This window comes from Panulirus ornatus, chromosome 68 (assembly GCF_036320965.1).
Source record: "Panulirus ornatus isolate Po-2019 chromosome 68, ASM3632096v1, whole genome shotgun sequence".
Lineage (NCBI taxonomy): Eukaryota > Metazoa > Arthropoda > Malacostraca > Decapoda > Palinuridae > Panulirus > Panulirus ornatus.
This window is the reverse complement of record NC_092291.1, coordinates 5624785-5638711: the sequence shown is the minus strand read 5'-3', so window position 1 is coordinate 5638711 and position 13927 is coordinate 5624785. Positions and strand designations below refer to the sequence as shown.

General features: G+C 39.9%; 1 protein-coding gene across 5 annotated transcripts in view; it reads left to right on the top strand.

Annotated features, from left to right (window-relative positions):
* The window catches only part of LOC139747321 (acyl-CoA:lysophosphatidylglycerol acyltransferase 1-like), a 104916-nt gene that overhangs the window by 83592 nt on the left and 7397 nt on the right, over positions 1 to 13927 (top strand). For all 5 annotated transcript variants that reach the window (XM_071659497.1, XM_071659494.1, XM_071659495.1 and 2 more), the window contains one exon: positions 3545 to 3687. In XM_071659497.1, coding sequence (XP_071515598.1) covers positions 3545 to 3687 — 143 coding nt within the window. The remainder of the gene's footprint in view (positions 1 to 3544; positions 3688 to 13927) is intronic.

Here is a 13927-nt window from a genome sequence, read left to right as displayed (position 1 = left end):
GACCAAGAGGATATATGTGTCAGAGGTGGAGGGAACAAGGAGAAGTGGGAGACCAAATTGGAGGTGGAAAGATGGAGTGAAAAAGATTTTGAGTGATCGGGGCCTGAACATGCAGGAGGGTGAAAGGCATGCAAGGAATAGAGTGAATTGGAACGATGTGGTATACTGGGGTCAACGTGCTGTCAATGGATTGAAGCAGGGCATGTGAAGCGTTTGGGGTAAACCATGGAAAGTTCTGTGTGGCCTGGATGTGGAAAGGGAGCTATGGTTTCGGTGCATTATTACATGACAACTAGAGACTGAGTGTGAGTGAATGGGGCCTTTGTTGTCTTTTCCTAGCGCTACCTTGCACACATGAGGGGGGAGGGGGTTGTTATTTCATGTGTGGCGAGGTGGCGATGGGAATGAATATAGGCAAACAGTATGAATTATGTACGTGTGTATATATGTATATGTCTGTGTGTGTGTATATATATATGTATACGTTGAAATGTATAGGTATGTATATTTGTGTGTATGGACGTGTATGTATATACATGTGTATGTGGGTGGGTTGGGCCATTCTTTCGTCTGTGTCCTTGCGCTACCTCGCTAACGCGGGAGACAGCGACAAAGCAGTATAAAATAAATATAAATATATTTCAGTTTTAGGTATGTGGTGCTCTGATATATCTGAGATTGAGAGGTATTAAGTGCTCTGATGTAGTTTAGATTTAGAAGCCTACTGTTGTTTTGTGTCTTCTTGGTTGTTCAAGAGATATAAAGTAGATTTTGTTTTAAGAGACTAAAATTTAAGTACCTAGCCATGAAGAAGCAGATGAGACAAAGCTACCATCTTATGCACCCTGGGAATGACTGTTTTGTCTCTCAGGTTTAGACATTTCAGATGAGGAGTTAACTGCTAGTGTGCCATGAAAGTAAAGCCTTTGGTAAAGGTGGGTAGGGTTAACTGGCAGATTGTAGGGTTTTTTCTTTTTATGTTCAAAGTTCTATTCATGAACAAAAGTCCACATCAAGGCTGAGCCCGAATTGAAATATAGAGAATAATGAAATGGGAAAAGAATGGGAAAAGCCATGGGAAAGTATTTACAAATTTTGGGAAAGTGAAAAACCTGTCTTTTGAAATTTGCCAGGTCATAGTTATTGGGAAAGACAAGAGAAGGTAGAGAGTTCCAAAGCTTCAATGTGTAGGGAAAGAAGCAGGTATCAAAATGGCCCACCATTGAGTTACTGATAGCCGCACAATAATCATGTGATGGAGCAGCTTGCTGAATATTGCTTGGTCTAGGTAGTGGTGTAGGCACACAAGCAGCCAGCTCTTGGGAGCAAAAACCAAAATGATACCCATAGAAGAGGGAAAGTGAACCATCACTGTGGCGTAAGGCAAGAGGGACAAGTGTGGAAGTTAGCCTGGGACAGTTTATAAGGCGGACCACTTTTGACTCAACTCTGTCAAGCGAGGGTGCAGAGCTAGAACCACCCCAAATGTGAGAGATGTATACCACACAAGGACAAATCAATCCCTTGTATAAACAGAGCAGCTGTTCAGAAGAAAAGAAGTTTTGGCATCTAATTAGGACACCCAGTTTAGAGGCAGACTTTGCTATTCCTGTAATGTTTGGTTTCCAAGAAAGAGTGGATGTTACAGTAAAACCAATTATGTTCATTAAGAGGTGGAAATACAAAACTGTCAGAGGACAGACAAGAGTCTGTTCTTTACTAATTGATGCCGTTTATCATATAATGTTGGTTAAGTTATATATTCTGGAAATTGCATTGATTAGAATGGTAAGTTAACATGGGATGGCATTACCATATTATACAGGTAGTTTTTACCAGATATTGATAGGTTAGAATTAAAGGGGAAGACTAGTCATAGTTCCTATATCTGTTGGTTATCCTTGTTAAGGCATAGAAGCTAGTCTTATAGCAAGGCCAATTTTCTTTTTGAAATCTCGAGTGATTCATCTGTTATTAAGCTGTATTCTGTGATTTAGTATATAATAAGTGTTACTGTATGTGAGAAATACTTAGAAAAGCAAATGGATTTGTATGTAGCATTTATAGATCTGGAGAAGGCATATGATAGAGTTGATAGAGATGCTCTGTGGAAGGTATTAAGAATATATGGTGTGGGAGGCAAGTTGTTAGAAGCAGTGAAAAGTTTTTATTGAGGATGTAAGGCATGTGTACGTGTAGGAAGAGAGGAAAGTGATTGGTTCTCAGTGAATGTAGGTTTGCGGCAGGCGTGTGTGATGTCTCCATGGTTGTTTAATTTGTTTATGGATGGGGTTGTTAGGGAGGTAAATGCAAGAGTTTTGGAAAGAGGGGCAAGTATGAAGTCTGTTGGGGATGAGAGAGCTTGGGAAGTGAGTCAGTTGTTGTTCGCTGATGATACAGCGCTGGTGGCTGATTCATGTGAGAAACTGCAGAAGCTGGTGACTGAGTTTGGTAAAGTGTGTGGAAGAAGAAAGTTAAGAGTAAATGTGAATAAGAGCAAGGTTATTAGGTACAGTAGGGTTGAGGGTCAAGTCAATTGGGAGGTGAGTTTGAATGGAAAAAAACTGGAGGAAGTGAAGTGTTTTAGATATCTGGGAGTGGATCTGGCAGCGGATGGAACCATGAAAGCGGAAGTGAATCATAGGGTGGGGGAGGGGGCGAAAATTCTGGGGGCCTTGAAGAATGTGTGGAAGTCGAGAACATTATCTCGGAAAGCAAAAATGGGTATGTTTGAAGGAATAGTGGTTCCAACAATGTTGTATGGTTGTGAGGCGTGGGCTATGGATAGAGTTGTGCGCAGGAGGATGGATGTGCTGGAAATGAGATGTTTGAGGACAATGTGTGGTGTGAGGTGGTTTGATCGAGTGAGTAACGTAAGGGTAAGAGAGATGCGTGGAAATAAAAAGAGCGTGGTTGAGAGAGCAGAAGAGGGTGTTTTGAAGTGGTTTGGGCACATGGAGAGAATGAGTGAGGAAAGATTGACCAAGAGGATATATGTGTCGGAGGTGGAGGGAACGAGGAGAAGAGGGAGACCAAATTGGAGGTGGAAAGATGGAGTGAAAAAGATTTTGTGTGATCGGGGCCTGAACATGCAGGAGGGTGAAAGGAGGGCAAGAAATAGAGTGAATTGGAGCGATGTGGTATACCGGGGTTGACGTGCTGTCAGTTGATTGAATCAAGGCATGTGAAGCGTCTAGGGTAAACCATGGAAAGCTGTGTAGGTATGTATATTTGCGTGTGTGGACGTATGTATATACATGTGTATGGGGGGGGTTGGGCCAATTCTTTCGTCTGTTTCCTTGCGCTACCTCGCAAACGCGGGAGACAGCGACAAAGTATAATAAAAAAATATATAAATAAAGTGTTACTGTGAAGCTAGTCTTATAGCAAGGCCAATTTTCTTTTTGAAATCTCGAGTGATTCATCTGTTATGAAGCTGTATTCTGTGATTTAGTATGTAATCAGTGTTACTGTAAACACTTAGTGTTTGAATTATGAACTTTCTTGAAAGATGTGACCAAGATATTTTTTCTATATCTTACAGATAGCAGTGACCGGATCAAATACCTTCTTGATGTGACAATAGCATATCCAGGTGGTCGACCGCTTGACCTTCAGACTATTTTTGGTGGATGGAGACCCAGTTGTGATACTATATTCCACTACCGCAGGTTTAACATTGAGGAGGTACAAAGTCAATTATAACTTATCTTAGTTTGGCTACAGGCATTTTATTCATGATGCTTTGTTATACTGGCAATTCATTTGGGTTAACATTCTTTTTGGGGGTTACTAACTGCATGTTATTAATTTTGTAGATTTTATTGTGTCAAAAAGGATCACAGTATTTCAGCTTCTGTGAGATTAAAATTTAGTTCAGTGGACTCTCCATTTTAGGCAAATAATGAGAAAGTAGTTGCCTAGCACAAATATGAACCAGCTTTTGAATGGCACTGGGAGCAGGTTAATGATAAGGTCCTGGTTGAAGGGAGGGATGCTCTGCAGTAATCACTCTGTCCATCTGTTATTAATATATCCACAGTTCTGCAGGAAGCTTAGAGTACATCAGTAGCAAAGTCCTTGGTCCAGCTTCCTTGCAACATTTAATAGAATGGCTGAATTTCTGTATAATACACTCTAGTGACCTCCATCTTAGTTGCCTTGTGAATCTGACCCACCCAACCCACGCATCCACCTAAAAGATTTACACAAACTACAGGAAAGTGGACTGGCCACCTTCGTATAGTACATGGAATAAAGCCTCATATCTTCAGTATAGGTGATTTCCCACCCCTAAATCATGCAGTCTCACTGTTTATCAGCATCTCCAATCAAGCCGGCATAAAACACTTACCAGAAGGGTATAAGAAGAAATATAACCTAAACTTCTCACTACAGGTTACACACCTCATAAGAATGAAAAATGAAATCACCTGAGACAAAACCACTCATTGTGACAGACATCAGAGAAAAAAATTCAAATTCTAGATAACACAATCTTCAACCAAATCATTGAAACTCAACAGTATCACATGTTAAAGTAAATCTGTACTTATCATACCAATCCAACCCCCACTCACGAACCAGTCCCAACCTATTTCAGTGAAATTCCTTTTCCCAAGGAACACTTAAACATACTCTTGAGACACTGCTCAGAGATCAGCCACAAATCAACCTCACACTTAAGAGGAAAATCAACCTACACAAAATCCTTTTAAAATCAGCTGCTCACCAACCCACTGATACAAGCAGTGCTGTTAAGTAAGGCCTTAAAGAATTCTCCTGCTACAGGCCTTAGCAACATATCAAACATTCACATAAAGCACTTTATCCTTTTTGCAATCCAAGCACTTAAAGATATCTTCAACTACTACTGGCACCACAACAAAATCCTTAACAATAGGAAACTTGCCAAGATACCAACTAGAAATTCTCCAAACCACCCAGCTCCCATCCTCTTACTGCCCTGTATCATTCCTATCGTTAGTATCCAGACTTTGTGGAAAACTGATTCACAGCAGATTGAAAAAAGAAGCTCTTTCTCATCCACACCACACGGCTTCATGTCTAAACACTCTACAACTATGCTACACACAGACTTCAGATATATCCTAGAGGGCCTCAGCCAACCACAGGTCTGGTCATTATAAGTGGTAATATACATCACTAGAGCATTTGACAGTCCTGTGACATATCCTCACACAAAACATACTTGACACCACACTCCACAACAATGACAAACAGTGGTTAGCCAAAATCATGGATGGCACTATGGTTTCACCTCAAAAGCACTTAAATTCAGCAAAAGAGTTCCCTAAGGAGTATTTCTTTATTCAACACTCTTCATTCTCTTCATATACAGTTTCCCATTGCATCTTGCAAACTACAACATGAAAGTCTTTCATATTTAGAGGGACCTCAGTGACATACACTATCCTGACACCATAATAGCTCCTACAGACATGCTGCACTGCTTTACATGGATGGAACAGGATGTTTGCTTCTCCACAGAAGTCTTCATTCACTCTTTTTAACCCCAGGCAAACAAGAATCCAGCCCACACCCTCCAGTTACACTGAATGGACAAACATATCTACTTAACAAAACATCACTCATTCTTGGCATCATGTATGACACTCAACATTTACTCCCTACACCAATAGCATCAACACGAAAATAACACACAGAAAATGTTCTCAGCAAACTGACTCCAGATTTAAGCAAGAAAAAGAATTGCTTAACATCTACAAACAGTTCAACTGCAGCAATCTTTACAGACAGTTTATGTGCTCCATTTTGAATTATGTCTCTTACACCTGGTCTTCAGTCCTGAAAGCAGATATAAAAAAAGCTGCAAATCATACAAAATAGTGCTCTCAGCACAGTTACTGACTGCCAGGCAACCACAAACTTTCAACACCTACACAATGAACCAAAGATCCTCCCAACTGACTGCCTGGCAACCACAAAATTTTAGCACCTACACAATGAACCAAAGAGCCTCCCAGAACAATCCCAGCTCAACATAATTGGAACTCAGTTCTGTGTAGCAGTACCAAAACACCCAAAATACTCCATAAGAAAGCATCATCCCCCAAGTTAAAGTGGAAAGCTTACCCCTGCCTCACTTCATTAACCTCTTTTCACAGATCTCCCTACCCTCCTTACAAATGTAACATGAGAAAATACAAACATAATGAAATGTTCAGAAAAGCCCTAAACAGCCACCCTCCCAACTCATTCTTAAACTCCATCCTACTATATCTATATCCACTGGAAGCCGCACTTCCCAAACAAACATTAATCATACTTTCCCGTTTATGCTGCAGACAGCACCTATCGTTGCAGCACTGAAAACACCATTTCAGCACATCCTGAAACCCTTCATCCCTACAGTTTATCTACCATAATGAAGACACTGAACACTTACTGCTCAATTATCCTGTAATCTTTACACATAGATATACAGAACATTACTAATGTCATGAGCGGAATTGCTGTTACACATTTTATCTTTTATTCTACCCACATTGAAATGTATATTACTAATTGTGATACATCTTTTCTTGTTGTAACCATTGTTATTCATTGATAATGTTTTCTTAACAGCAAAATTATAAAAGTTTGTAGAATTACCAACTACACCAGCTAGGCACAATTTTGTCACGGTTAGGCATGTAATGGCAATGCTCTCTCCCCTTTTGTAAGGCACATCTTCTCCTGCCTCATCCTTATCAATTTTCAGTGCTGGAAGAGTTGGTGTCCATAAAATCACAACCTACATAATCTGAAGGTAGATAATCATCATCAAGTAATTTAGATCATCTGCCTGGTTCTTTCATTATAGCTAAAAGTTGCTTAGTTAACTTCATAGAAAACTAATGAGAATGTTCTGTTGTTGGCAAGGCTGGAGGATGACAGACTGGGGAGAAATTGTTGCACAGTACCACTTTGGCAATCATTCAGGCTCAGCATGAGGCTTTGAAATAGAAAAATAAGACTGGTTGTATAAATTTGTGCATGTGAGTTATCTGGCATGTGTACATATCCATGTGGAGGAGTTAAGGGGTAAAAAAACCTGATTGGAATTGATTGTGAAAAAAGTGACTGTAAAGTAGGATTAGATGTAAGGGGAGAGAGGAAGATTTAAAGATTTTACAAAGGAAGGAGTGAGATGATGAGGCATGCCTATAAAGAATGGAGAGGTTGGGGTGTAGATGAAGTGGTGAAGAATGGGGATGAAACTGCTGCTAACTGGATCTGGAGAGTACATCAGAGGGTCTTGAATATAACCTGCCTTTTACTTTGGAAATCTGTCTTTGCTTGAAACTGTTTCCCCTTTGGAAATCTGTCTTTGCTTGAAACTGTTTCCCCTTAACCATTTCAGTGAACCATGCCACCATCATAGTATTATGTAATACAATGCACCATGCCACCATTGTGAGTCTAAACCTTCGTTGAATTGTTTAAATTCTCAGATGATGGAGTTGGAATAAATATCATGAATCACAGGTACCCCTAGATCATCAGAGAGAGTTAACTGATTCATCATTTCTGAAAGCATGTAAGGAGTCACTGCTGTAAATAATTTTGCATAAAAGAAAAAACTCCTATTGATATTTATATTTTTGATGTCAATAAATTTTTTTTATTTATATATATCCAAACTCTAAAGAACACCATCATTAACCAAATTGCTAAGAGACATACTGAAAACTGGCACTACTTCCAAAACACAATGAATCACAACACCTACAGCAACCAACTCTAGCACATAGTAAAGAAAATCTACTCTAATCTCACAGTCCAGCCCCATCCATGAATCACCATTGACTTATTCTAATGAAATCCCTTCTTCATAAGAACGCCCAAAAATATTCATGAAACACTTTTAAGAAATGAGCCAAAAACCAACCACATGCCTAAACAGGAAAGTCATTAAAAACCTAAACAAAATCCACCCTTCACTCCCACTGTCATAAGCAATACAGCTGAAAATTTAAAGAGCACTCCTGCTGTGGGCCCTGATAACATATCAAATTTCCACATAAAATGTTATGACCCATTTTCAGTTCAGGCTCTTGCAGATATCTTTACTTCTGTCCACACAAAAAATTCCTAACATCCGGAAACTTGCCAGGATAATGCCAATCTTGAGATTCTCCAAACCTCCCGACTTCTCTTTCTCTTCCTCCTGTACCACTTCCCATACTCAAAATAAAATGATAAACACAATCAAACAAAACGTCACATTCTCACCCACACAGGATGGCTTCAGACTGCCACACTACACATTGACCTCACACAACATATCCTAGATAGATTCAACCAACTACAACCCTCATAACATAGTACTAGTGGCAATAAACATTAGTAGATCATTTGACACTGTTCCCCAACACATCCTCAGAAAAAAAGAGTACACATCACCCTCCACAAAAATGACAAGAAGTGGTTCCCCAATTTCATAGCTAGCTGCCAGGGCAAAGTAATTTACAATGGCTTTACCTTTAAAACACTTAAACTCTGCATTGGAATTCCTCAGCTCTTTATTCTCTTCATACATGGCCTCCCAGTACCTCAAGCAAACCTCAAAATTGAGGTCCTTTTATATGCAGATAACCTTAAAAGCTCATCACAACACCTTAAGACCACTGTAGCAACATCAGACCGTTGGAACAATGGCTCACCCAGTGCAAAATGTCTGCATCTCCACAGAAGTTTTCAGTCACTCTTTTAACCCCAGGTGGACATAAATCGAGCTCACAATGTCCACTTACTTTGAATGGACAGTATCTCACTGAGCAAAGCACCAGCCATTCAAGTCATTACTTATGACACACACATGACATTTATTCCCCACACCATTAACATTAACTTAAAAGCAACACTCAAACTAAATGCCCTGAGAACACCAACTGACACCAGATTTGTACAAAAAAAAAGAACCCCTTCACTTTAAACCTGGTTTTTGCAGAAGCCTTATAAGGATAGACAGAACTCCTGAGATAGGAAGTAAGTATATAAGTTCATAAATATCTTTGAAAGCTTACCAATACTTTTACCTAAATATTATTGAAACATTACTTATGTAAGTCATTAATTGAGAACTGGATGATGGATTGGCTTTACTGGGATGACCAGCAGGTGATGTAGCATTTTGTTTACCAACCATGCATGACAATGTAGTTCAGGATATTGATACATTTTCACCATATTACAGGTAATACAGCTGTGTATTTCATCTATAGCTACATTAAGCAGTTAGTTCTAAAAGATAGTTACAAAAACAAGAAATAAGAAAAATCCTTGATGTGGGCCCAGAACGTAATGTATAGAAACATTTGAGCTCATATAAATTGCTTATAGTTGGAAAAGGTTTATTCATGTGTCTGAGTTTTACCATTCGAGTAGGAAGCATATCTCTCATAGTTATTTCAGCATTCTTGGGCCTCTAGGAAACAGGTCAAATGTTGTGTGAAATATACAATAAATGAAGGATATTTTGGCCAAAAATATTTGACATTTACTTAAGATAACTGGTTACTCAAGTGAATGTGATGTTATTTGCATGTTAACTTGATGGCCTCTTTGCAGATATCTTGAGGGGAAACACGCTGCTGAGTGTGAAAAAATCTTGGAAAAAGAGCGGGTAGATGTGAAGGTAGACCATAACTAATGCCCTGGCAAATTCAGACTCGAGCCTGACACCTGTGTCATTGACACATATGCACGCACTAGCAAGTGCGATCTAAATATTTAAAAGAATATTTCAGTTTTGGCCAAATTTGTTCTTTTTTGCATTTTGTGTTTAAAGGAAAAGGTTACTATTTTATATATATTTCTGTAAAGGTGAATTTACATTCCATGTCATGAATTTACTGGCAATGATTTACAACTTTTATAAGGGCAAATTCCTTAACCCAGACATGGTTAAAGGCAGGAGTGGAGGGGTGGTGATGGGGACCTATGTACCCCAGGATCAATTTCTATGAAAGAAACCTGGTGCTACCCAGGATCTCTTCAGAATTTCCTGCTGCCCAAGGATGCACTACTTCCAGTTGCAGGGAAATGTTTACTTTGAGACTTTGCTGACGTCACTGAAAGGGAACTTTTCTGTTGCAGTATAACCTGAAACAGATGGAGTCTGATAACTTTTTTTTTATCAAAGTAAATAGTGTCATGTCTGTTTAAATGATGAATAGACTGTGGCATGTTTTTCCCTTCCCATGTTGATCACCATGATAATGAGAGAAAAAGATGAGAAGTAAGTATATCATAGATCTTACCATGGGACCTGTTTTTATAACGTTTTCACCAGTCAGAAAAAAAGAAAAGGATGGGGAATTTAAATAGAAAAGAATAATTTTTAGCTGTTTTTAGTAAACAATTATGCTCTACAGCACAAGTTCAAGATGATCTTTCTACAGAGCATGTGTTTGACCATACAGTTGAATAGTCGGACTATCAGCCTAGTTTAAAAGATGATGCCCTGTGGGTTATGCATAGCTCAACTTTATTTTTTATAGAGTTTACATTCACTTTTTTATTGGTGATTTTCCCTTCAAAGGAGGAATGTGCCTGACAAGGCTGCAAATCCTGGACCTCTTTAAAAAACTGTGCTTTATTGTCAACCTGGACAAATCGCATTTAGTTTCCAACCAGATCATTACTTGGCCAGGAATAAATTAGAACACTCAAACTGGATCTCTGCCTTTTTCAGGATTAAGCTCAGGCTTACACAGCTGTTTCACTTGCCTAATAGTCATAAGCCTAGATGTCTCAACATCAGCTAGAGTGTCTTGTAGGAAAGTTCTTTTTTGGAGCTCTTTGCAATGACAGGGTGAGGCTGCAGGCCAAAAAGGTGACTTACCAGGTGAACATTTTATATCCAACAGCAAGCAGAGATCTTACAAAAGCACTTCCCCAGGAACATCTTGAGTCCTTAGTCTGGTGAATGGTCTTGGAGAATCTCCAAAAACCCATCTTGGAGACCTCCAGGTATGGATAGATGCAATGAATCTAAGATTTGGCTTTCTTTCTTCAGAAGGTCATTTAGATGCAGGCCTCCTGAGTGGAAACACAGAAGTCTAGTCATATCAGTATAAAACATTATATGTCTGATGGACAATACCAAGACTGTCCACTGTCTGGTGACCAAAGGCCCTTACAAATCCCTACATTTATTAAAGTTAGTGGCAGTGGTTTTGTCTCATAGTATCCAAAGGCATCTTCCTCCAAGCCTCTTATTTCCTAGGAGTGTGCATTACTTTCAGCAGATGTTGAGATAAGACACATAGTCACCAAAGATGTTGTGAAGGAAAGAGGCTTTCAATTGGATCCTTTCCTTGGGAGTTGAACCTCAAGGCAATTTCTTTGCTGCCAGAACCAGTACATTACTTATAACATGTTTTCCCATCGTAAAGATAGTTGCAACAGACCTGTGTCCCTGCATTGGAATTATTGGTACCTGATTTACCCCATTCCCCCAGTCCATCTTCTAGGAATAGGAAAAGCTCATCTCAAACTAACAGATTTTTGGGGTTTATTATTTTGGGGTTTATTATTTCCCCCTATCCCTGGGGATAGGGAGAAAGAATACTTCCCACGCATTACTCACGTGTCGTAGAAGGCGACTAAAGGGGACGGGAGCGGGGGGCCAGAAACCCTCCCCTCCTTGTATTTTAACTTTCTAAAAGGGGAAACAGAAGAAGGAGTCATGCGAGGAGTGCTCATCCTCCTCGAAGGCTCAGATTGGGTTGTCTGAATGTGTGTGGATGTAACCAAGATGAGAAAAAAGGAGAGATAGGTAGTATGTTTGAGGAAAGGAACCTGGATGTTTTGGCTCTGAGTGAAACGAAGCTCAAGGGTAAAGGGGAAGAGTGGTTTGGGAATGTCATGGGAGTAAAGTCAGGGGTTAGTGAGAGGACAAGAGCAAGGGAAGGAGTAGCACTACTCCTGAATCAGGAGTTGTGGGAGTATGTGATAGAGTGTAAGAAAGTAAATTCTAGATTGATATGGGTAAAACTGAAAGTTGAGGGAGAGAGATGGGTAATTATTGGTGCATATGCACCTGGGCATGAGAAGAAAGATCATGAGAGGCAAGTGTTTTGGGAGCAGCTGAATGAGTGTGTTAGTGGTTTTGATGCACAAGACCGGGTTATAGTGATGGGTGATTTGAATGCAAAGGTGAGTAATGTGGCAGTTGAGGAAATAATTGGTATACATGGGGTGTTCAGTGTTGTAAATGGAAATGGTGAAGAGCTTGTAGATTTATGTGCTGAAAAAGGACTGGTGATTGGGAATACCTGTTTAAAAAGCGAGATATACATAAGTATACGTATGTAAGTAGGAGAGATGGCCAGAGAGCGTTATTGGATTACGTGTTAATTGATGGATGCACGAAAGAGAGACTTTTGGATGTTAATGTGCTGAGAGGTGCAACTGGAGGGATGTCTGATCATTATCTTGTGGAGGCAAAGGTGAAGATTTGTGGGGGTTTTCAGAAAAGAAGAGAGAATGTTGGGGTGAAGAGAGTGGTGAGAGTAAGTGAGCATGGGAAGGAGACTTGTGTGAGGAAGTACCAGGAGAGACTGAGTACAGAATGGAAAAAGATGAGAACAAGGAGGTAAGGGGAGTGGGGGAGGAATGGGATGTATTTAGAGAAGCAGTGATGGCTTGCGCAAAAGATGCTTGTGGCATGAGAAGCGTGGGAGGTGGGTTGTTTAGAAAAGGTAGTGAGTGGTGGGACGAAGAAGTAAGATTATTAGTGAAAGAGAAGAGAGAGGCATTTGGACGATTTTTGCAGGGAAAAAATGCAAATGAGTGGGAGAGGTATAAAAGAAAGAGGCAGGAGGTCAAGAGAAAGGTGCAAGAGGAGAAAAAGAGGGCAAATGAGAGTTGGGGTGAGAGAGTATCATTAAATTTTAGGGAGAATAAAAAGATGTTTTGGAAGGAGGTAAATAAAATGCATAAGACAATGGAGCAAATGGGAACTTCAGTGAAGGGGGCTGATGGGGAGGTGATAACAAGTAGTGGTGATGTGAGAAGGAGATGAAGTGAGTATTTTGAAGGTTTGTTGAATGTGTTTGATGATAGAGTGGCAGATATAGGGTGTTTTGGTCAAGGTGGTGTGCAAAGTGAGAGGGTTAGGGAAAATGATTTGGTAAATAGAGAAGAGGTAGTAAAAGCTTTACGGAAGATGAAAGCTGGCAAGGCAGCAGGTTTGGACGATATTGCAGTGGAATTTATAAAAAAAGGGGGTGACTGTATTGTTGACTGGTTGGTAAGGTTATTTAATGTATTTATGATTCATGGTGAGGTGCCTGAGGATTGGCGGAATGCTTGCATAGTGTGCCATTGTACAAAGGCAAAGGGGATAAGAGTGAGTGCTCAAATTACAGAGGTATAAGTGAGTTGAGTATTCCTGGTAAATTATATGGGAGGGTATTGATTGAGAGGGTGAAGGCATGTACAGAGCATCAGATTGGGGAAGAGCAGTGTGGTTTCAGAAGTGGTAGAGGATGTGTGGATCAGGTGTTTGCTTTGAAGAATGTATGTGAGAAATACTTGGAAAAACAAATGGATTTGTATGTAGCATTTATGGATCTGGAGAAGGCATATGATAGAGTTGATAGAGATGCTCTGTGGAAGGTTTTAAGAATATATGGTGTGGGAGGCAAGTTGTTAGAAGCAGTGAAAAGTTTTTATCGAGGATGTAAGGCATGTGTACGTGTAGAAAGAGAGGAAAGTGATTGGTTCTCAGTAAATGTAGGTTTGCGGCAGGGATGTGTGATGTCTCCGTGGTTGTTTAATTTGTTTATGGATAGGGTTGTTAGGGAGGTGAATGCAAGAGTTTTGGAAAGAGGAGCAAGTATGCAGTCTGTTGTGGATGAGAGAGCTTGGGAAGTGAGTCAGTTGTTGTTCG